Source organism: Bufo bufo, chromosome 9 (assembly GCF_905171765.1).
Source record: "Bufo bufo chromosome 9, aBufBuf1.1, whole genome shotgun sequence".
NCBI lineage: Eukaryota > Metazoa > Chordata > Amphibia > Anura > Bufonidae > Bufo > Bufo bufo.
Genome location: NC_053397.1, coordinates 39323940 through 39349252, shown reverse-complemented (window position 1 = coordinate 39349252; position 25313 = coordinate 39323940). Strand labels below are relative to the sequence as shown.

At 44.4% G+C, this 25313-nt stretch overlaps 1 protein-coding gene across 1 annotated transcript; it reads left to right on the top strand.

The window, feature by feature from the left end:
* The first annotated feature begins 697 nt into the window (after positions 1–697).
* Positions 698–25010, top strand: CHDH (choline dehydrogenase). Its single transcript, XM_040408282.1, has 8 exons — positions 698–816; positions 4680–5448; positions 5527–5678; positions 10252–10381; positions 13869–14003; positions 14972–15114; positions 22869–22971; positions 24013–25010. Exons 2-8 carry the CDS (start codon positions 4695–4697, stop codon positions 24429–24431), a joined length of 1836 nt encoding a protein of 611 aa, XP_040264216.1. The 5' UTR covers positions 698–816; positions 4680–4694; the 3' UTR covers positions 24432–25010.
* Positions 25011–25313: the final 303 nt, after the last annotated feature.

Sequence of the window (25313 nt, the reverse complement as noted above, 5' to 3'; positions counted from 1 at the left end):
TTCGCTCATCTCTAGTCACAGCAGTTGCAGAGAAAGCGGAGCCTCTAGGTGTAACGGCAACGCCCCCGTTGCTCCTAGAGTCTCATTTCTATATATTAAAACTTCATTTTCCTCAGCAATGCGGGCACATAGGAACATAGGGGGCTTAGGAGGTGATACACGGGCCACAGCAGATGAATTCAGGAGGGCATGTGCAGTCACTGGCCGGGTACATGGGTACCTGGTTCTCAAAGAGTTAATTACCGCTTAGAGCTAACTTTCTATGTACCTGGCCAGCTGCAGCATGGAGGGCTTGGGCGGCGGGTAGGGTATGTAACTCCCTGTAGGGTCTATGACCAGTCCGCCCCTGATTCCATGACTTATACAGATCCCCCTGAGTTGCATTTACCTGCGTTGTGTTAACCCTTCATCTTTTTTTTTTATATATATATTTTATTAAGACTCGGACAATAATTTTCCATACATATGATAACATCATTAATAATTTTCCCCATTTTTTTAAACCCTCCATCTTATTTTTGCAAGTCTCTGACAAAACCTGAGCAGGAATTGCTATATGCACCCATGCACGCAGCGTGCGCTGCCAATTGTTTCACAGCCGTGTGATATTAACTTGTTTGTGATTACGTATTGTAGATGAAACCGTTCAGCTTTAAGAAATCGCCCTCCCCCCGCTATGTTGCACATACTGTATTAGAATTTATCCTGGCACAGAAAGTGCAGGGAGCTTCAGTCTTTCCCAATATTCACTGTTTGCACGATCGCGGGAAACGTCAACTCTGTACCGTGTCCCAGCGTTGAGAAAACCCTCGCAAGGTAAGTGACTACCGTATAGTGCACTATTATAAAGAATATTTCTAAGGGGATATCTCATCCTGAAATGACCCCTGTAATATTGTACTCACCGTGCAAATACTGACCCGTTTCCAGCAGTGCCTCGTGTAATCCTAAGCTTCAGCAATATGTCTATTGTAATAGTAAAAGACGCAGGAGTTATTATAAAGTCTGTAAAACGTGACGGCGAAGAAAAACAGATGTAGAAGAGACATCTAGCAGGCAGGTCGGCACTCTAGGCATAAACCCAAAAAATGATCCGAATATAGATGATGTGCCAGTAATGTACTCTGTTCAAAGCGGACACCTATATACCGTAATAAAACATGGAAGGAAAATAATAGTGAACCTAAAATCAGGAAGAAAAGAAAAAAAACAGAAAATGAAAAGCTATATGCTGATAACCCCGAATACAAATGACTCCTAGTAAAATGGTGCTCGGTTTGTTAGCACTAGGCCAAAAAAAAGCCCGACACTGTAGGGTCGCAGTGCATTACTGTATGAATTCATTGCTGGGATGTCCGGTAATAAATCTGGCGGCGCACTATAAGACGTTAGTAATGGAATAACGTCTAATATAAGAAATCTGCAGTTGTGGATATTGAAGCCAAATTAGCCATTTTCATTAACGGGGGTCGCCAATTACAAGGTTGCGCCAAATACGCATTGCTACACTTCCAGAATACATACCCGAAGTCTGGTTGCGCTGAGGCTGTATTGGCCGGGGTAGACTGCCCATAGACCCTACAGGGAAACTTACCGGTGGGCCGATGCCCAGGGGGCCACCTGATTCCTCCTCACAGCCGCCAGTGGCTGTTTTTGGGGATGGATTTTGTGATGGACTGTGGTATTTGGCTCTGTTGCGGTGGTATAATGTGCCGCAATATGGTATTCCCGGCCCTTGCCTTCTCTCAATTTGGACCCGACTACAAAATAGGGCCATCTTTATTTATTTTCCAGAGCCACTTTAAGTTCCCAGTCCATCCTTGGTATTGGCTAAATGGTTGCCCTCCAGTGATATTGATACACAAACGCCAATAGCTCCTAGACGTAATGGACTAGATTTACAGTCTCTGTGCTAAAAATCTGTCTACAAATCTGGCACAGTATAATGCATTTAGGGTTTCTACACTTTTCTGACATTCTCGTCAAGAGGCAGGGCTTCATAGGAAAGGAGGGGTGGATTGTGGCGCAATTCTGACACAAAAATCTGTCTCCAAAGTAGTGGCTGCGGCTCTCCAGCTGTTGGAAAACTACAACTCCCAGCATGCAAAGACTGCCTACAGCTATCAGCCTACAGCTGGGCATGGTGGGAATTGTAGTTTTACAACAGCTGGAGAGCCTCAGGTTGGCCAGCCCTGGGCTATAGGGTCTGTCCCTGCACCAGATTTATCATCCAGCCTGAGCCCCTGTTATGAATCGGGTCTAAACTTCTGCCATCTGCAGGATGAGTAAATCTGGGCCAGTGTCCTATTAGAACGTCCAAGTGTCTGATGATGGCATTGTACGTTTTCTGATCAGGGCTGGCCTTGGGGCAGGAGGTTAACGCATGCGCGTGAAGCACCTGCCAGATGTTCAGTACTCGCTGGAAACCTTTAAAATAGTGGCGCATGCGCAGTGGTGGTATGTTGGGATCCTTTGCCCCACAATAATAGCCATGAGTCACATGCATCCAAATGCTTGCAGCTGGGGCACAAATAGATATATGAACGTCCTTAAGGAATAATGCAATAATTTTGGAGAGTTAATAATTTTCCTAATTTTAAGTTAATTTTGTATGTTCCCAATTTCAACAGTAAACATTACGGACACATCTTTTATATCTGTAGTATTTATTTGTTTGTTTTTTCATTTTATGCCTACACTGCCGACTTACATGCTAGATTTATTTTTTTTCCCCTGAAGATGCTGGGCCTCGGCATATAACTTCCCGAGACCTAGCTGGAGTGAGCTGTCTACATTTGTTTTTAGATGTAGCAGCGCTGTTTTGTCATTGTACTTTTGCATTGTTTATGCACCATAATATAGGTTTTACGTGCAGTTAAATAAGACAAATGACGAATTCAGCCCTTGTATGTCTAATATGTACTAAAGGCTTAGATTTACATTCAAAAAAACATTTGTTTGGCAATAAGTGCGGTAAGTATGTGCTCAGGAGCTTACAATTTGCAAATATTTATTTTCCTCTCCTCAATAGAATAATGGCATCCTGCAAATAAAATAATTGGGGTCCTGGATTGGACTGTGAATGTTTGGTAACGAACATCTAACAAATCCTATATTTTCTAACTGCTGTATTTTCTTCAGGGGATCCGGTGAATAGGGCAAGCTCCTCAAGGTGCTGTAGCTAGAAAAGCTGACATTGTAACGCTATGCAAATATTTTGGTGTAAGGGAAAGGTTATGATCTGCAATAGAGGAACTAGGAAGAGCTGGCTTAGGATTACAAGGTAGATGAATACCCTGTAGGGCAAATGTGTAGCCTCTTGTATTGTATAACTTTATGATTCTGTCCAATTAGAAGCAACTATCACCTAAGGCTATGGCTACACAGTAACAAGAAAGTCGCGACATTTCATTTATTGCATATGAATGTTGTCGCAATGGGACATGCTGCGGATGCGACGCGACAGTGGTAAAAAAATCCAGCCAAGTCGGATGTTAGCTGATACTGCTTGGTGATGCTGCGGATGGCGTTTGTGATGTTTTCCTTGAGTTCATCCAGGGGATCGTTAGCAGACACTTTTACAGTTTCCCACAGATAAAAATCGCATGTGGCCAACTCTGGGGAAACGTGGTGGCCATAACCCCTTGCTCACAGTTTGCTCCTCCGTAAACAGTTCATAAACCCATTCCAGTGAGTTCCATGAGGGGCGGCATGTTGCCCCATCTTATTGGAAAAAGCAGGACATTTTTTTTTTCCTGCAGCATCACTGCTGAAGAGCTGCCGGCAGTATCCGCCAACGTGCCCAAAGGTGTATAGACCTGAACGGGGACCACATTCAGCATCTTTTGTGACTTATGGGTAATAAAAAAATAAAAATAATCCACTTGCTCGTTCATCTTGTCATACTATTGCTACTTTTTCGTGGGCCAACCTGTATGAAATCAGCAGATGTATGCGAGCATGAATGTGCTGATACCAATACATAATGGTATTGAATACTCGATTACTTATAGTGGGAACGCCGCCATGTAAACAAGCCTTTAGAGCTCCAGACGGATCAGATTTTTCAGGGTCCTCAATCAGTCTAGATCAGTGATGGCTAACCTCCGGCACTCCAGCTGTGGTGAAACTACGACCCCCAGCATGCTCCATTTATTTCTGTGGAGTTCTGAGAACAGCCAAGCAAGGAGGCATCTTGGGAGTTGTAGTTTTACCACAGCTGGAGTGCCGGAGGTTAGCCATCACAGGTCTAGATGGACAATTTCCTCAAAGTACCATATTACAACTAGTGATCTGATATATTGCAGTCAGGGAGTATATTCATTCCTATCCTCTCCCATCTGGTTCCTACTGAATGTGTGGAGTCAGGTGGAAGGAGGTATGACTCCAGAATCACGTCATGCCGAGTTTGTTTGTAGTCTGTTACTATAGAGACACATAAGTCTGCATAGGAGCAGTAGACACAAACCGATTTTAGATTATTGAACAGAACCTATTACCATGTAGCATCATGTTTTATTTTAGATCCATTGGGAAAATGGAAAAAATTGGTTGTGAAGGTAGATATTGCCTTTAACACGCAGCGTACATTTATGAACTTGATACACGTCTTTTTTTGACCTATGTAAATAACTATATTAAATGTTGATTTCCTATAACTGTCATGTAACATTTTCCAGCTAAAATCCAAGAGAATGGCTCAAATTTTTAAAGTCCTTAAAGTAACCTCCCGGCATTTGTCTATCAGAAGTCGAAGTTCAAACCATTTCCCTGATTTACATAAGGCACGACACTTGACTGGGCTGAGATCACATCTGTCAAGTATCAGTCTGTTCTCCACTCATCAGTCGAGTAATGTGGACTCCTTTAGTTACATTATAGTCGGGGCTGGTTCTGCAGGTTGTGTGTTGGCCAACCGGCTGTCTGAGAACCATGATGAGACTGTGCTGGTATTGGAAGCAGGACCAAAGGATCTCCTTTTTGGCTGCAAGAGATTGTCATGGAAGATTCACATGCCAGCCGCCTTGATGTACAACTTATGTGATGACAAATATAACTGGTATTATCATACCGTGCCACAAAGGCACATGGATGACAGGATTATGTACTGGCCTAGAGGTAGAGTTTGGGGTGGGTCTTCCTCTTTGAATGCAATGGTGTATGTTCGAGGACATGCAGAGGACTACAATCGATGGCACGCACAAGGTGCCACTGGTTGGGATTATAGCCATTGTTTGCCATATTTTAAGAAAGCCCAGACTCATGAACTAAGTCCTGATCTATACAGAGGAGGCAGCGGCCCACTACATGTCTCAAGAGGGAAGACAAACCATGTCCTTCATCAGGCATTCATCAAAGCTGGTCAGGAAGCAGGATACCCATTCACTGAGGACATGAATGGCTACCAGCAAGAAGGAGTGGGATGGATGGATATGACTATAAACAGAGGTAAGAGATTACACCAAAGACATCACTAATGCTTGCTCTGCATCATCTGTAGACATTCATGACTTTCTTCTCATTGAGGTCAGAGATGGAGCACAGCTAGTGCCTATCTACGTCCAGCAATGGATCGCAAGAATGTGGCTGTCCGTGAGAAGACTCTGGTCACTAAAATACTATTCAAAGGAATGAAAGCAACTGGAGTGGAGTATGTCCAAAATGGACAAAAGAAAAAGGTACATTTACTACTGAAAATAAACTATAAGTGGTGGTGGTGTAGTCACTCTGATGAACACAAAGTAGTCTAGTCACTGGGGGTGGTATACGAAACAAAAAGGGCCACAATTTTGTTACAGATTTGCCAAAACCATGGAGTGTGCTTTGGTCACTTTCCTACCTTAACGTAGTGAAATGTTCTAGTTGCACCAAATTTTTTACACCCTGTGTGCCAGTTTGATTTATTTGGCACAGTTTGTGCCATTTTTGCAACCTAATTTTAAGACACTGTAATACCCTCTAGTATGTTCATAGACTTGGAAGAATGAACTGGAGCAGGATTTCTCAAACTCAGAGGATGTCAGTCATTCACTAGTAGATAGAGAAAGGCTATGGTTCATGAATGAGCCATGCTTGGAGTAGCACTATGGACTCAGTAGGAGCTCATGTCAGTCAAACTACAGACCCATCTGTAACAGCGATGTTTTGGGGTTCTAGCCCCTCACAATACAAAGCTGATATATAAGTAGGAATAGGCGAATAGATTCATACGATTTATCTCATCAACCAGATTTCTTCACCTGCAAGGGGCTGTCCTTACTGCTCAAGAGTCTCCCCTTGCCGCTTGATTGACAAGACTGGACACCTCGCCCAATTCTGGTGAGAGGAGATTCTTCAGCAGTGGGGACGGCCCCTCACACGTGAAGAACTCTGGCTCAATTTGCTCATCCCTATATATAAGGCATCTCATTCAGCCAACAGTACCTGGCTCTGAACATATGAGAGGGCAAGAACCTACAAAGAGTGGCATCAGCTTTGGTTTGGCTGATGTGAGCTAATTTACATTTTTTTTTACTACAAAGCATTATCTGAAAATAATTATTTTATTAGAGCCATTATTCCCCACCAGAGATGACACCGTAAAAGGTAATTCACATACAGAAGATGCAACATATTTCCAGTTTAGATATACTGTACTCCTAAATGTATTTATTTTAAGCAAAATCAAAAACTTAACCCCTCCCCACCCCCCTTTCCCATCTACAAGCCGGAGACCTCCAGAAGTAGAGCAGGACAGCCAGGAAGTTGTGTTTTGACCAACAATCCAGCTAGCTGTACTGGAATGGTTGACTTGCTCTTCAACATCATCTCAAGTGACAACAGATATACACAGCCAGGAATCGGTGGGTTCCTCTGACACCACACATAGTTGGCATGGCCCAGGAACTGAACCTGCCTCTTGATTTTGCAGCTTTTTCTGCTAGCCAAGTAATGATAGCCACCGGCTCTGCTCCACTTTTCAGCGACTATGAGCTTTGTAAAGACAGTCAGCAGTTACAGGCCAGCTCAGACTTGGAGGAGAGGTCAGCTGCGGACTCCTTTAGGGGTGCAACTACCGATGATGACACTCGGGTGGGAGCACATGTTGCGAGAGGTTAGTGACGTGCACAGGAGATAGGTGAGGGTGACACAAGTGACGAGCAAACATGAAGATGATGATGTAGCCGATTGCAAGTATGAGTCGGGTGAAGAGGGGGCATCTTCATCATGAGGGGGCGAGGGTGGAAGCAGTGGGAGATCTGGGGAAAACGATGGATGAGTACACTGTTGGCTATTTGGGAGACTACCTGTGAGAAACCTACTAGCAGTGCACGGGTTCATAAAAGCAGCAGCAAGCAGGCATCATGCAGTGGTGGCCATTAAAATGCTATATTCAACAGTGTGGGAATTTTTAATCAAGTCACTGGGGTATTTTGGCAGGATGTGTGGGCAGAAGGTGAGGCGGGCCAGGTTGTTAATGTTGGCACAATGGCCCTCCATCAACTCATGGAGCATCACCATAAAGTGGCGTGGGAAAACTGGGCCACTCATTTAGTGTTACAGCCTGATACAGCAACCGCTGCATCTCCTACCCACCTGCACCCCAACTCAAACAGTGAGGCTCATCAATGTCAGCAGAAGGAAGCTTTTGTCCCTTCCCATCGACTTCAGTGTCGTCTATTGCTCCAGATGCTCCTCCTCGTCACTTTTTTCGACAGAAAAAGACAACAGTATGCATGCACTCATCCAACGGCGCAGAAGTTGAACGTGCACCTGGCCAAATTGCTGGTACTACAGTCCCTCCCTTTCCATGTAGTTGACTCTGCACATATCGGAGAACTGATGGCTTTTGCCGAGCCAAGGTGGAGGGTCCCAAGCGACATTACTAAATGAATTGGAAGTGGACATAAACGCTCAGGAATTTTAGACATAACTAGGTGGTTTATCAGCCCAAGTGACAGGAGAGGAGCAGGAAGAGCTGGAGGGCGATGACGCAAATAACCCTGACAGACCGTGGCAGTATGCAGTAGAGATGGAGGCAGGGTCGCCCTGCAAATGGCCAGATGCATGCTTTCTTGTTTGTGTAGTGACAGCCGTATTGTCAGGATTACGCAGAGGGATGACCACTGGCTATCCACATTGTTAGACACTAACTTCTGATCAAAAAATTGGGGCATTTTTTAGACCTTCTGAGAGGGATGCAAAAATTGACTACTATAGAGACCTGCTGTCTACGAGCACCATTGCCCATCCTCAGGAAAGTCTTACCGGGGGACCCTCTGTGCTCATGCTCCACTGCCATGAATGGTGTGGCCAGGAGCAGTATCAGCTTCTTAAGCATCAACTTAACTCTGGAGTCTCTGATGAGAAGTTTTCTTCAGCAGAAGCAGGACATGCAGCAGAACCTCAACCAGTAGGTGGTGGCATATTTGGAGTGCACCCTGTCACCCATGATCCAAGATCCCCTGGACTACTGGGCATGCAAACTTGAAGTGTGGCCTCAACTGTCCGAGTTTGCATGCTTTCCTGCCTGGCCAGTAGTGTTGGCATCAGCTGCAGGGGGCATAGTTACCCCGTAAAAGAACTCTCCTTTCCTCCCAAAATGTTGAGAGACTAACCTTAAAGGGGTATTCCCATCACATATAATGGGTGCATATCGCTAGGATATCCCAATGGCGAGGTTGGTTTCGCCACAGCCCCCATTGTCTGATAGGTGCGGGTCCCACCTCTGGGACCCGCACCTAAACGAGAACAGAGCCGGGAGAGCTGTGGCTGGAGGACCCCGGGTTCTGTTCACCACCAAGCACTGCTCCCATAGAAGTGAATGGGAGTGCACCGCGCGGCCCCTGCTCCCATTTATTTCTATGGGGCAGACAGAAATAGCCGAGCCAGTGCTCAGCTATTTTCGGCAGCCCCATAGAAATGAATGGAGGGCGGCTGCACATGCGCAGTGTGCCCTCCGTTCATTTCCCCGCTCCGTTCTCATTGTAGGTGCGGGTCCCAGAGGTGGGATCCGTGCCTATCAGACAATGGGGGCATATCCTAGCGATATGCCCCCATTGTCTGAGATGGCAAAACCCCTTTAATAAAGATGAATCAGGCCTGGATCAACCAGGATTTCCAGACACCGGTGACTGATGCAACAGAATAGATCATTCTGCCAGTAATGAGGACACTGAAATGTGCTGCCACACCACAATATTGTGAAAAATGGGCCGTTGCTTCTGGCCATGTGTGGCTGCCACCACCCACACTTCCATTCCTGCAAAGGGTCTTCTTGGCCTACTGATATGTTCATGTTACATTTTTACAAGGATATGCATGCCACTATGCCTTGCTATCACACTGCCGTTGTTGGGTTCTGCTACTACCCCACCATCTTGTGCTGTATGCTACTGCTGCTGCCATCCTCCCCACTCTGTCTTGGGGCCACTGTTGTCATTGTTACTGCTGCTGCTGCTGCCACTTTCCTCACTCTTTCTTGGGGCCACTGTTGTCATTGTTACTGCCACTGTTGCTGCTGCCACCCTCCCCTTTCTATCATGAGGCCAATATTGTCAGTGTTACTTCCACTGCTGCTGCTGCCACCCTCCCCGCTGTCATGAGGCCAATGTTGTCACTATTACTGTCACTGCTGCTGCTGACACCCTGCCTACTCTGTCATGGGGACAGTGCTGCTGCTACCACCCTCCCCACTCTGTCATGGGGCCAATGCTGCTGCTGCCACCCTTCCCACTCTGTCATGGGGCCACTACTATTATTGGTATACTGCACAGTTATGTACAAGGCGATAAATTGTAGCAGAGTCTGTAGTTCAGCAGTCTACTACGCTCTCCCTGCACTCTCCTTACAGTATAACTTTCAAGCCCTCACACTGAGATTTAGCCACCTAGTGGGAACAATATGATTAGGCAGATTGGGCTGGGAATACGATATTTAAAGTAATTTGTGACAAATTAATTTGAAACTAATCAAATTTCTTGGCGAACTTCGGCGAAGCTGTCGAATCGAATTTTACAAAGCTTCGCTCATCTCTAGTTGCAATTTCAAATCAGTCTGGTAAATCTGAATCCCCAGCACCTGCTTACACTGCACTACTTTGGGGTCTCTTTGAAACCAGTATACCAAATTCCTTAATATTATATCTACAAACCAGAGGCAACCAGAACGTCAAACTGCTTTTCTGTTGGTTTTTATTTTTATTTTTCAATCTGATGCATTTGATTTATTAATTGGTCCTGAATTTTGACCCCTAAAACTGTCACTTTCCAGGCATTTGCCAGCAAAGAAGTGATCCTAAGTGGTGGGGCTATAAACTCCCCCCAACTTCTCATGCTGTCTGGAATTGGAAATGCCACAGACCTCACAAAATTAGGAATCCCTGTGATCGCTCACCTGCCAGGTACAGTTTATGTCTTCAGACTTTGTGTCAATATTATTATTGTATACTTTAAATGGCTGTGTGTGCTGTATACAGTATATGCACTACATTAATCTAACCTGCTAAAGCTAATTCTGCTAGCAAATAAATGGCCCAAACAATTCTCCTATACAGTTTTTTTCAGGGGTGGACTGGGAACTTAAAGTGGCCCTGGAAAAAACCTAGAAGTGGCCCCATGTTGTAGGTGGGGCAAAACAAGTAGCCAGACACAGCAGAAGAAGGCAAGGCTAACAGTACTGTAGTACAGCTCCAAATACGCCCCAGCAAAACCAAATACCACAGTGCAGCCCAAAATACCACCCAAACAGAACCAAGTACACCAGTGCAACCCAAAATACCACTCCACCAGAACCAAGTACGACAGTTCAGCATAAAATACCACCCCTGCTGCAGTATTCAACTATATAACCTTCCTGAGGATGGCAATACAGTTGAATTTAGGAAGGCACCTGCGGCCACCGGCCAGGTACATACAGAGTAGGTACCTGATTCTCCTAGCATTAATGCATCAGGTTATTATGTACCCTGATAGCAGCCATGAGGACGGCTCAGATGGCTTCCTGTGTATCGGCCCACTGGGAAATTTCCCTGTAGGGTATGTGACCAGCCTACCCCAAAGTATTTTCCAGGGTTTGATCGTCTCTAGATGACAAATACAGTTGCAGAAAAAGTATGTGAACCCTTTGGAATTATATGGATTTCTGCACAAATTGGTCATAAAATGTGATTTGATCTTCATCTAAGTCACAACAATAGACAATCACAGTCTGCTTAAACTAATAACACACACAGAATTAAATGTTACCATGTTTTTATTGAACACACCATGTAAACATTCACAGTGCAGGTGGAAAAAGTATGTGAACCCCTAGACTAATGACATCACCAAGAGCTAATTGGAATGAGGTGTCAGCCAACTGGAGTCCAATCAATGAGATGAGATTGGAGGTGTTGGTTACAGCTGCCCTGCCCTATAAAAAACACACACCAGTTCTGGGTTTGCTTTTCACAAGAAGCATTGGCTGATGTGAATGATGCCTCGCACAAAAGAGCTCTCAGAAGACCTACGATTAAGAATTGTTGACTTGCATAAAGCTGGAAAGGGTTATAAAAGTATCTCCAAAAGCCTTGCTGTTCATCAGTCCACGGTAAGACAAATTGTCTATAAATGGAGAAAGTTCAGCACTGCTGCTACTCTCCCTAGGAGTGGTCGTCCTGTAAAGTTGACTGCAAGAGCACAGCGCAGACTGCTCAATGAGGTGAAGAAGAATCCTAGAGTGTCAGCTAAAGACTTACAAAAGTCTCTGGCATATGCTAACATCCCTGTTAGCGAATCTACGATATGTAAAACACTAAACAAGAATGGATTTCATGGGAGTATACCACAGAGGAAGCCACTGCTGTCCAAAAAAAACATTGCTGCACGTTTACAGTTTGCACAAGAGCACCTGGATGTTCCACAGCAGTACAGGCAAAATATTCTGTGGACAGATGAAACCAAAGTTGAGTTGTTTGGAAGAAACACACAACACTATGTGTGGAGAAAAAGAGGCACAGCACACCAACATCAAAACCTCATCCCAACTGTGAAGTATGGTGGTGGGGGCATCATGGTTTGGGGCTGCTTTGCTGTGTCAGGGCCTGGACGGATTGCTATCATCGAAGGAAAAATGAATTCCCAAGTTTATCAAGACATTTTGCAGGAGAACTTAAGGCCATCTGTCCACCAGCTGAAGCTCAACAGAAGATGGGTGTTGCAACAGGACAACGACCCAAAGCTTAGAAGTAAATCAACAACAGAATGACTTAAACAGAAGAAAATACGCCTTCTGGAGTGGCCCAGTCAGAGTCCTGACCTCAACCCGATTGAGATGCTGTGGCATGACCTCAAGAAAGCGATTCACACCAGACATCCCAAGAATATTTCTGAACCAAAACAGTTCTGTAAAGAGGAATGGTCAATGTGGCGAAACCAACCTCGCCACTGGGTTTCGGAGGGGCCTGTTTACCAGCCTCTTGCCTCAGGATTATGGCCCATACTAACTTTAAAGGATTAGACAGACCGGCCGCACAGCTTAAATCTGTCTTTGGGATTGTATTTTGTTATGTGAGGGTACCCAGATAGCCCATTTTATTGTATTCGTGTATTCTGAGTGCCATTCACCTAATGATATGCACTCAGACTTGAGCTATCTGGGGCTATGTTAAATGTCTGTGTTTGCTGTGGGGGTGTGACATTGTGTGTTTGGGTGGTGATTTCTGTCCTATTGTATCCACATGTGTATTGGCGATTTCCCTTTGTCCTGAGAGATAATTGAATTGCTCCTCGGGTGTCTCCAGGGCAGAGAGGAGGAAACCATGATGCATTGTGGGGATGTGTTGTGTCTGTGTATCCTGGGTGCTACGTATCTGTCCTGTGTCACAGTCTTCCTTCTGGTCCCCTAGGGGCGTGTCCACCAGATGGGGACCTGCATAAATACGGGCGGGCAGCCCTCAATAAAGTGTTCCTGTTTTATACCTGCATGAAGTCTTGGCTCATGTTTGGGGGATGGAATAACTACACTCTTGGGGATTGCTATATCACAATACTCCCCTGAGTATAAGCTCTTGTAAGAGCTTGCTCCTGGTTCCTGTCTCTGGATTTAGGAGAGGTTCACCCACTGGAGCCTGGAGCCTTGTCGTAGGTCCAGGGTGGGTAGGAGACGGCGAGACCTCCACCAAGCTTCGGCGGTTCGTGGAGTCTGCAGTGCTGACGGTGTCAAGTGGAGTGCTTGGAGTCCTCTGGAAGCACTAGGAGCAACTATCGACGGAGGTACCCGGTCGGGGTGCTAGGCGTTCCGTTACAGTCAAGAATTACTCCTGACCGTTGTGCACGTCTGATCTGCAACTACAGTAAATGTTTGGTTGAAGTTATTGCTGCCAAAGGAGGTTCAACCAGTTATTAAATCCAAGGGTTCACATACTTTTTCCACCTGCACTGTAAATGTTTACATGGTGTGTTCAATAAAAACATGGTAACATTTAATTTTTTGTGTGTTATTAGCAGACTGTGATTGTCTATTGTTGTGACTTAGATGAAGATCAGATCACATTTTATGATCAATTTGTGCAGAAATCCAAAGGGTTCACATACTTTTTCTTGCTACTGTAGGTGATGGCCATTGTTATGGTTCCGATAAAGGTGGTCAGCTTTACACAGACCAGCACATACATTCTTACAGGAGATAATCACCACAGTGGCAGCCATTTATCCCTTCTCCTAAGAAAACAACGCACATTGAGCATATGCAAGGATGTGTATTTATGGAGGTGTAGGGCAGGACAACCTATCTTACCATACATATAGTAGCTATCTGTGCAGGAACCGGATTGAGGCGCATAATAAGCCATTGGTGGAGCTACTAAAATTACCTTTGATGGTGCTTAAAGTTACTTGTTATCACTGTAGGAGTGGGACAGAATCTCCAGGATCACCTCGAGGTTTATATCCAGCAGATGTGCACCAAGCCTGTTACCCTGTACAGAGCACAGAAGCCACTCAGGATGCTTAAGATCGGCATAGAATGGATGTTGAAGTTTACGGGTAAGTATGTAGTATATGCAGTGTACGCTGTATGGACTTTGTGCACTACAGTGAAGTAGCTGGTAGAAAGTCTTTTTCTTCATTGGAACCACTGGGCACAACAACAAGGACAGCGGGGCTGTTTACTAGTGAATATGAGGCCGAAATGGCTGAAATAGACCTTATATGTTTTTATAGATGGTTTTTATTGCTACTTGTTGCTCTGTTATAAATTCTACTTTGATCAGTCAGTGCAGTAAATTATTGACTACATCTGGTCTTATAGCTCTACAATGCAGGAAAAGTCATAATGGAATGTGTCATCAGAAAATTATTTTTGTTAGGAAGTTTTATCAAATTTCAATATTTTCAAATTTACACTGTCTATCTATTCACGCATTTTTCAACTTGGCCACTAACCTATTTATAGGCTGGCACTTCCGTTTCAGCCGTCATCTCATGATCATCACAAGCAAGATTACAATGAATAATAACACCTAAATAGATACAGACAGATAGATAGAATAGATAGAGAGATGGGTAGATAGATAATAATGAGATGGATGGACAGATACTGTATTTTTTAGACTGGAAGTAGTCATTAGCATTCTGACTATAAGATGCACTGCCACTTTCCCCAATTTTTTGGGGGAAAAGTGCGTCTTATAGTCTGAAAAATACAGTAGATACCATTTGCAATAGCTGATATCGCAGCTTGTCTACTCCCTCCTAATCTGCAGAGGTCACAGAGGACGCCTAGAAAACTCTCCCATAGAAGTCATTGAGGTCCCCTCCTGGCCATTGTGTCTATGGACCATGTGGCTGCTGTAAAGCATATCTTTAGATGCTGTTATTAACAACTCAAGCAAGATGGCCACCCCATAATCCTGTACAGAGAAAATGAAACGTATCAAAAGCTATACGTTTATAGCTTTAAAAACATAATATTTAGAAGAACTTAATTTCTCTTTATGTTCACTGGTCACCAGGTTATGGGGCTACGGCACACCTAGAGTCTGGTGGATTCATCCGAAGTTCCCCTGGCATTGAGCACCCGGACATCCAGTTCCACTTTCTTCCTTCACAGGTCATAGATCATGGAAGAGTGAGTCCAGACATAGAGGCCTATCAGGTGAGGCGGACACAACATGGCTTGTTCTTATGGGTGGACATTAAATCTCACACATTATAATTTCATCTATTGGTACTGTATATGCTGGACAAAACATTTCATTACATTTCCATAGGTAACACTATGACAGTGTGTTTTATTCAACATCATAATTCATATCTGATGCCTCCAGTTCTGGTCCCCTAGATTAGCATCTGGGAACAAGTGCTGTGTGCTTAGCAATGATTAGATCAACTTTTGCCTCCCATACTAATAGTATGGCGCTAGAAGTTAGTAGGGGTTTCAGAAGGAAGGTGGTACCTGCACAGCAGTTACTTCAGATTTTCTGTCTGCTCATCACCACTCCTAACCTAATCCTATGTACTATTCCCTTTTGACAGACAAAATTTTAAAACATACCTCAGTTTAAAAAAAAAAGTTTGCATAATGGCTGTGCTTCTTTGTACAATCATAACTGCGGAGGGACAGGTCTTTTTTTGTGCTTACCTAATGTCTCTTTCTGCTATATTATTCCCTGTTCCAGCTGCACAGCTAGATACATTTCACTCAGAAGCCGGGGCGTATCCCTTCTGTGAAATCTGCCAGAACTGTACTGTTGTGACGTCCTTTCCCTTACTTTCCATTATGTTTGTTTTGAGCTCTGGAACTCACAGAACAGATAAGTGTGATCTCCATCTTCTTACAGACACACAAGACGCTTCTATAATCTTCAGAAGCCGTGTAAAAGCAGTTCATCATGCTCGGGATGTCAGCTAGCTCTGACAAGCCGTCTTCTGTGTCTCTGTTACTAGGGATGGATTTTGCCTGACAACAGGCAGTGGACTGCAAAGTAGGTGGAAGTGAGACCCCTAGTGGCCATGACTTTACAGCTTTTTTCAGGTGGATGGCGGCAGATTTTTTAAATAAAGTGATTCAAAAATTTGCTATTTACACCATTCTCTATTAAATGAAATTGTGACTCTTTAAGGGTATATCCACCACGGAATCTGTGGCAGAAATCTGAGGCTATCCCTCAGATTTCTGCTGCAGTTCTGCATTTTGCACGCTACTGATCTGCAAGTAGAATTAGCCCCATTCAATGTCCATTCTTGACGCGGGTTTTAAAATCTGCGCTGAAGTGATCCACGACAGTATGATTTCCTATTGAGAAAAATGAGAAGCGGATTCTGTGTTTAAAACCCACTTTGTGCACAAGCCCTTAAAAGGGTTTACTGCAATTTTAAAACTGATGGCCTATCCACAGGTTAGGTTATCAGCGTTAAAATCTCAAAAAAAAACTTTTAAGGGCTTGTTCACCAGTAAGTCATCAGTATCTGATCAGGGGGGTCCAACACCTGGGAACCTCTGTCGATCAGCTGTTTGAGAAGGTTTCTGTGGCCTTCTCGGAGGTTACCAAGCACAGCGCCATACATAGTGATGAACGTGTCATCACTGGCTTAGGAAAAGCAGAGAGAAGGGCGTGGCAGTACTGCGAGCGCCGCTGCCTTCTCAAAAAACTGATCGGCTGAAGATCCCGGGTGTCGGACCCCCACTGCTCAGATACTGATGACCTATCCTTAGGATAGGTCATCAGTATTAAAATCTTGGAAAACCTGGTTAAGTGTGTTAGATATTTTCAAGGGAGTTCAAGGTGTGTGTTGAACACTAATTGTTAAAAAAATAACTTTTTATTTCACTTTAAAATTTGCTTCAAAAGCTGAGATTTACCCCATTGTTTGTCAGTTAGTATTGAAAGGGTGTTTCTGAGATTTCAGACTCAAATTTCACAAATGAGTTCAGTAGATTCCAGGCATTATTCCAGAAAGCTGTTTTGAAAAAAGTTAAAGGGAAACTGTCCTCCTTCTGAAGCCAGGGAGAAGGGCTCTGTCATGAGGGTTTATTCAATTATTGTAAAATCTACAGTGATGAGGGAACTGCTCCAACAACAGTTATTGTTCTTAGCGGACCGCCTCTTGACTATAAACGCCTTGGCGGTTTGCACTTATCTCTGCAAGGATGTTCCTGAACGTCCTTTCAGAGATGGCAGCTGCACACTAGATGTGCATCATTGGCAGGTGGGCTCCCCATAGAGAATGCAGGAACTCCCATAGCAGTGAGTGGAGAACATGCTGTGCATGCGCAGTGTGCTGTCCTTCACCGATCAGCAGTGATACGTTCTCCGTGATGGCCATCAATTAAAAAATCCTAGACAACCCCTTTAAATAAAAATGACCCAAAAACAAAGCCCCATATACCACCAAAAAAGGTGCAAAAATACTTACATAGCCAAACGAAAGGGGGGGGGGGGAGTTAGGGCTTTCAAAGATGCATGTGCTAAAGAAAAAAACAGAAAATGTGTCTGGTCAGGAAGAACTGCACTTAGCGCTCACAAGGGACAGCAAAACCCAGATCCTCCTCCTGACGAGTGTCTCCCAGCGTCAGATCATTAGCATAAGCGCCCACTAAGGTCTACCTCCAGGTCACATAGAAGATCTCTGTCACAACTCTAGCTGAAGTCTGGCAGGGAAGGTATTCGAATAATAAAAAAAAAATTTATACTTACCATCCTGAGCCCCCCTCCATTCCAGCACCAGCACTCCTTCCTCCCTACTGAGTTTTGTTCTCCTGAGAGCAGCAGTGACCACTGAGGCCAGCAACTGGCTGCAGCAGTCACGTGTGGTGCATGGGCAAGTCATGGCTGCAGCCATGGGGAAAATCAGAGCAGCAGTAGTGCAAGGACAGGGTCGGGAAGTTGAGTGTAAGTTTTTTTGGAAAAACAATAACCCTTTAAAGGGTATATCTACACAGTATGGAAATTCTGCGTATATTCCATCGTATTTGTGGAGGGAAAACTCACAGCAGAAAACAGTAAAGTGGATGAGACCTGTGGTGTGGGTTTTGGAAGTCCGCATTTCAGTTTGTCATTCAGTTTGAATTCAAAGGCAAAATACAGAAGTTCAGGTAAGTTAAAAAACGCACACACTATAGTCTCCAGCCCTAGCACTCCAGTGGAAACACTGCTCTGGCTGCCCGCTGGTCTCTGTACACCTGCCTCCAACTATGGATGACGGCACATCATCACTGTATGTACGGTAGCTGATGGAGGACCAGAGTAATGTTGCTACGTGGAGGTCATTTATGAACAGATATACGGCACTTTTGTGGCGTATATCTGGGGCAGATTCTGTTGCACGCCATGTTACAGCAGAATCAGCGACTTCTTCCCCACTCACGCCAGGTCTAAAAAAGGGGGCGTGGTGGGAAAGTGGAGGGGTCGGCAGACTCGTCTCATTCATTATCATGGTCTAAATGTAAGACAGCAAGGAAGAGGTCTTACATTTAGAATCGGCCGGCACCTCTACATCGGCTTATTAAGACTGGCAACTAAAACGCTAAACTGCAGAGTGGCCCTGTCGCAACCGCGCCGTAATGTTGTACCCGTAAGGAAAAGACTATTGTAATGTTTAAGTTAACCTTGTGATGAGGTCATGTCACAATAATATGCAGTGCAGTCTGCAGGCGTCATGTTATAGAGCAGGAGGAGCCGAGCAGAGTGACATATAGTTTTATGGGAAAATATTCAGTAAAACTTGTAATTTATGCATTTATATCTTTGCTTTGTCTAAGAGCTATCGGTACAGGGAGGAGGTGTTATCAGTGACTGACCGCTATCTCTGAATACACACTAACGGTACTTTCACACTAGTTTTCCGGCATTGAGTTCTGTAACAGGGGCTCAATACCGGAAAAAAACGCTTCAGTTTTATCCCCATGCATTCTGAATGGAGAGCAATCCGTTCAGGATGCATCAGGATGTCTTCAGTTCAGTCCCTCTTACGGTATTATGCTGCAGTATTTTCTCCGGCCACAATTCTGGAACATTTGCCGGATTGCCGGATCCGGCATTAATGTCCTTTGAAATGTATTAATGCTGGATCCAGTACCGGATCCGATTTCTCAGTCTGCGCATGCGCAGACCTTTAAAAATTTGAGACACCGGTGAGACAGATCCGGTATTTCAATGCATTTGTCAGACGGATCCGTATCCGAATCCTAATGCTATCCGTTTGCATACGGATTTCCATATCCGGCAGGCAGTTCCGGCAATGGAACTGCCTGCTGGAATCCTCTAACGCAAGTGTGAAAGTACCCTAACGCCTGTATCACACTGGATGATATTTCGGCATGGGGAAGAGCAATGGCACCTCCCCCGTGTACAGCTATCAGTGACTGCCACTATCCAGAATACATACTTACCCAGAGAATGCTATCACTGATAACACTTCCCCCATGTACAACTATCAGTGACTGACAGCTGGGCAATTCCATGGAAATGTCAACCCCATCACACAAAAATGAAATTGTATTTAAAAACACAATATGTGTGTAATATTAATGTACACAATCTAAAGTTCAAGGAAATATTGTTTTGTAACTTTAAAAAAAAGGCGCCTTGATGTAGCAACATTGTAAACCAAGATGGCCGATTTGCTTGCACAGATGGTGCATTCTTTGTCAAGTTTGTGATACCATCAAGTAAGCCAGGACATTTTGACATTTGTTTGGTAAGTGCAGTCACTTGTAGCATGCATTAGAGATTTGATATTAATAGATAGAGACTTTCCACCATGTTTACAAGTCAACCACTAGCTGTTTAAAGATGGTGTGCATGAGCATGTGATTCCGTCACGATAACCGAGATTTTTCTTGCTATACGGGTCGGTATTTTATACAGGTCAGTAAAAAGTTTTGTGCAAAGCACTACCTTTACCAGGATTATTACTGTGAAAAGTCACAAATTTTCACATGTTATTAGGACAGTTATGGCACTGTGACGGAATCACCTGAATGTCCATAAGGCTATTTCATGCTAACTAGAGTGGTAGTATAGGTCTATGAAGCATCCAATTTATTTTAGGTCTTTGAGTTTGTAGCAACTTGTGAGAAAGATGGGCAAAAACTGATGCTGAGAGACGACGTGAAAGTCGACAAAGACAAAAAGATGCAGGCCTGCATGAAGCAATGAAATTAAAGGATCGGAAGCAAGACAAGCGGACAGCAATGACACCAAGACACTTAAGAAATTCAACAACCAGCATAATATTGCTCAAAGAAGATACAGAGACAAGCAGAAGACAGTTCACAAGATAAAGCTTCTATATCTACAGCAGTTGCTGATACTCCATGCAGTCATGAATATGCTTTACCTTCATCATTTCTGTACAATAGTAGGCAAAGTCTTTGGAAAGCACTTAAAGGGGTTGTCCGGGTTCAGAGCTGAACCTGGACATACCCTTATTTTCACCCAGACAGCTCCCCTGAGGCTAGTATCGGAGCATCTCATGCTCCGATGCGCTCCTTTGCCCTGCGCTAAATCGTGCAGGGCAAGGGCTCTTTTGTTTTCAATAACACTGCCGGGCGGAAACTTCCGCCCGGCAGTGTGATCGGTGAAGTCACCGGCTCTGAGGGGCGGGTTTTAGCTCTACCCTAGCAGTTTTACTGGCTAGGGCAGAGCCAAATCCCGCCCATCAGTGCCTGGCAGCCCCATGGAGAGCCCCGGTACGTCACTGCATCTCCAAAAAATGCCTTTGCCCTGCGCAATTTAGCGCAGGGCAAAGGAGAGCATCGGAGCATGAACTGCTCCGATGCTCATGTCAGGGGGGCTGCCGGGGGGCAAATGGAGGTATGTCCGGGTTCAGCTCTGAACCCGGACAACCCCTTTAAGCGGGTCAAGAGAGTTCTTCCGCACAGTCCACGGAAAATCATAAAAGTTGTACAATGCCTCAGTGATCAGTTTCCCTCTCCATCCCAATCTTTAAGTCCCAGAGCAAGTAATCAGCAGGTCAATGCTGTTGGGGAAGAGTTCTACAACAGCGATGATATCAGTTGGATGTCACCTGGTTTAAAGGACTACATCATTGTTAAATGTTGGTAGTTTCGTGCTCTGTACATACTATGGGAAAAATTAAAACGTTGGACAACTTGAGAAAGAATGATGAAGCAGGCCAGATTTTTGTGTTCCCAGAAAAAGAAAATCAATGCTGGGTTGATGAACATGATGTTATACATATACCGCAGCCAACTTTAAAGTTGTCCTATGACAGAATGAAATATGTATTTGCGAACTTCGTTAATGCAGAATAAGTGCTGCTTGTATAAAAGAAAATTATAAGCTTTTAAATATTCATTAAAGAAAACTTAAGTTAAATAAAATCTTTCATTACACTGTGAAGGACAACTGGTGATTCCGTCACGGTGATTCCGTCACAGTGCTGAAATCAATGGTAAGCTATGTTGTATAACAAAGTGAGAAAAATGATATCTGCTACTAGGCTATATACTAAGTAATGTATAACATATATAACCGAAACATTATCTTTTTCTTTTACATTCACAGAGATTTATTCTTTTTGAAACAAACTCATCTCTTTGTGTCCGTGAAAAGTGATTCCGTCACAACATGTTATGGACAATTTACACAATGTAACAGAAGCAAAAAATATAAGTATTTTTGCTTAAATGTACAGTCTCATATATGCTTTGTCACACAATGCCAAAATGCATATAGCATATACTTTAGTAGCAGACTTATTTACCGTCAAATGTGGAAGCACATACTTAAATAGTGATTCCGTCACAAATGGAATTGCCCAGCGATCTCTGTATATACACTTACACAGGGAATGCTATCAATCACTGATAACACCTCCCCCATATACAGCTATCAGTGACTGACAGCTATCTTTGTATACACACTTAGGGCTCGTTCACACGAACGTGTGCTGCCCGTTGCCGTATTGTGGACCGCATTTGCGGATCCACAATACACTGGCACCGCTCCGTGTGCATTCCGCATCACGGATACGGACCCATTCACTTCAATGGGTCCGCAAATCTGGAGATGCGGAACGGAAGCACGGAACGGAACACTACAGAGTGCTTTCTGGGGTTCTGTTCTGTGCCTCCGCACTGCAAAAAAATAGAACATGCTCTATCTTTTTGCGGAACGGAGGGATCGCAGACCCATTCAAGTGAATGGGTCCACGATCCCCATGCGGCTGGGCCACGGTCGGTGCCCGTGCATTGCAAACCGCAATTTGCGGTCCACAGCACGGGCTTCACACGGTCGTGTGAACGAGCCCTTACACAGAGAATGCTATCAATCACTGATAACACCTCTTCCGTGTACAACTAAAGTCAGAAAAAGCATATAAATTTATAAATTACAAGTTTTTCTAAATCTTTTCCCACAAAACTATACATTTATCTGCTCAGCTCCTCCTGCTCTATAACACGCTGCCTGCAGATTGCACTGCGTTTGAGGTGATGGGTGCTCTTTAAAGAGATAACTGCAGATCTGGAATGTGATTACAGTGTGTTTTCCACTTGAGGTGGTTGTTAGTATTTATGAGATGTGGAATTATAATTAATGACGGATGAGTCAGGATCTGCATTCTATAACATGCCATTACATAGAGAGATGACTCTGACAACTTGATTGTTCATAGGTAATTGGAAGGCAAGAAGAGAATCGTTATTTAAAGTAACTGTCTATAAAATGTCTCTAAATACCTGCAGCTGTCACATTCCCAGCTGTATCCCAATATACCCAAATGTTAGCATCATACATATGGTAATGGGGAAGATTGTTAAGCAGGAAATCTGTACCCGAAGACATTGGGTGAGGGTGGGGGGTGTAGAGCGGAGGCAATAAAATGTGATTTAACCCATTGTGACCAAGTTCTCGTTTGTGTTCTACATATTGTTTATGATAGGTTCACGTTGGAACCATGAGAGGAACGAGCACTGGGTGGTTAACACTTCGTAGCGCTGATCCCAGTGTCCATCCATTCATCAACCCAAATTACCTTTCAACAGGTGAGTAACTATCAAAGATTTTATCATTTATCAGATTTGAAGAGGTTTAAAAGGGTTGTTGTTTTGGACTTGATGGAAGCCTCCCTTGAAATTAAAGGGTTTCTGTCATGAGAAATAATGTTATGTAGCGGACTGACATTAGCGATGGGCTGATGTCAGCAGTACATAACCGTACGCTTTATAACTCCCTGCCTGCCGCCGATCTCTTAAAATTAAGACTTTTAAAATATGCTAATGAGCCTCTAGACCAGGCATGCTCAACCTGCAGCACTCCAGCTGTTGAAAAAATACAACTCCCACCATGCCCTGCTGTAGGCTGATAGCTGTAAGCTGTCCAGGCATGCTGGGAGTTGTAGTTTTTCAACAGCTGGAGGGCCGCAGGTTGAGCATCCCTGCTCTAGGTGCTATTAAGGCGTTGCTTCAGCACCTAGAGGCTCGGTCTGTGCACCCTTTGGCACGCCCAGGTCCAGTTGCTTGACTTTCGAGTTCTACTCATCATCCCGTAAATCCTGTGCCGCCCCGTTTAGTATTTGGCGCAGGTGCAGTGAGTGAAGGACGTGCTCCTGCTGCCGGCTTCCTCACTGCGCCTACGGAAGGAAGCCGGCAGCAGGTGCGTCCTTCACTCACTGCGCCTGCGCCGAATACTAAACGGGACGGCGCAGGCGCGGGATTTACGGGACGATGAGTAGAACTTGAAAGTCAATCAACTGGACCTGGGCGTGCCAAAGGGTGCACAGACCGAGCCTCTAGGTGCTGAAGCAACGCCCTAATAGCACCTAGAGACTCATTAGCATATTATACAAGTCTTTATTTTAAGAGATCGGCGGCAGGCAGGAAGTTATAAAGCGTACGGTTATGTACTGCTGACATCAGCACATCGCTAATGTCAGTCCGCTACATAACACTATTTCTCATGACAGAAACCCTTTAAGCTGAACCCTCAGGGATCGGCTTTTGTATTTCTCTGCAATTTCTCTATTGTCCCCTGAAAACTGTAATGTTCTGATCGTGGAGTAATGATGGGATTTTATATCTTGACAGAAAAGGACGTAGTAGATTTCCGTCAGTGCGTGAAGTTGTCCAGGGAGATTTTTGCCCAAAAAGCTTTTGATGAATTCCGGGGACCTGAGGTCTTACCGGGTCCTATCGTTCAGACAGACAAAGAAATTGACGCCTTTATCAGGCAGAAGTCGGACACCGCTTACCACCCTTCCTGCACCTGTAAAATGGGACAGCCGACTGACACCACAGCTGTGGTTAATCCTGACACAGAGGTCCTAGGGGTGGAAAATTTGAGGGTGGTCGATGCATCAATCATGCCGAGTATCGTAAGTGGCAATTTAAATGCCCCCACGATTATGCTGGCAGAGAAGGCAGCTGATATCATTAAGGGAGTTCCTTCACTTGCAGAAAAAAATATTCCAGTGTACAAGCCCAAAAGTCTCGAAACCCAAAGATAATCCATTTCCTTTACACAGGCGTAACGTCATCTTGATTCACCAAGAACTACTTGCTCTGCCCCCCCCAGGAGAACCTAAACATAGTCCCGTAATTATATTTTTCTTAAAGACAATACTGTTTTAGTAAATCATTTTATCCACGTGAAATGACAGATCTGGAGCATTCATTCTTATGACTCTCTGTTGTGCCTTTCCTCTATTATTCCTACTACAAGTTTATGAATCATGTAAAAGCTGGGTGTTCTATGGATTGAGGGGGTGTCTCCGCACAGTCTGACACTGTCTGATCAGTGCTGCCAGTGGCAGATTGTGCAGGGACCCCCGCCCCGCCCCAACTGGTAACATCCGGTTATACACAGTCTAGTCGGAACAATAAAGGAATGGCGCATCACGAATCTTAAGAATAGATGCTCCACAATTGTCATTTCATGTGGATTCGATTATTTACTAAAACAGACATGTCCGGAGAGGCGAGAGGTTCTCTTTAATGGAAAAGAAATTGATTTGAAACTGAAAGAGCAGCTGCAGTCAACCCGAGGAAACATTAGGATATAACGAGAAATCGCTTTTAAGGGCTCATGCACACGAACGTCAGTCCTGTAATGCAGCCCACAAACTCATTCACTTCAATGAGTCTGTAATCCAGAAGGTGCGTTGCAGAACGAAGGCACAGAAGCACTACGGGGTGTCCTATTTTTTGGCAGTGCGGATGGATCACGGACCCATTCAAGATGAATGGGTCTGCATCAGTCTGCGGAAACCGCATGGATGTTGCCCATGCATTGGGGACCTCAAATTGCACAGAACGGGCGGCACACCTTTGTGTGCATGAGCCCCAAGGCTGAGTTCACACTTCAGTTATTTGGTTAGTGTTTTCCATCA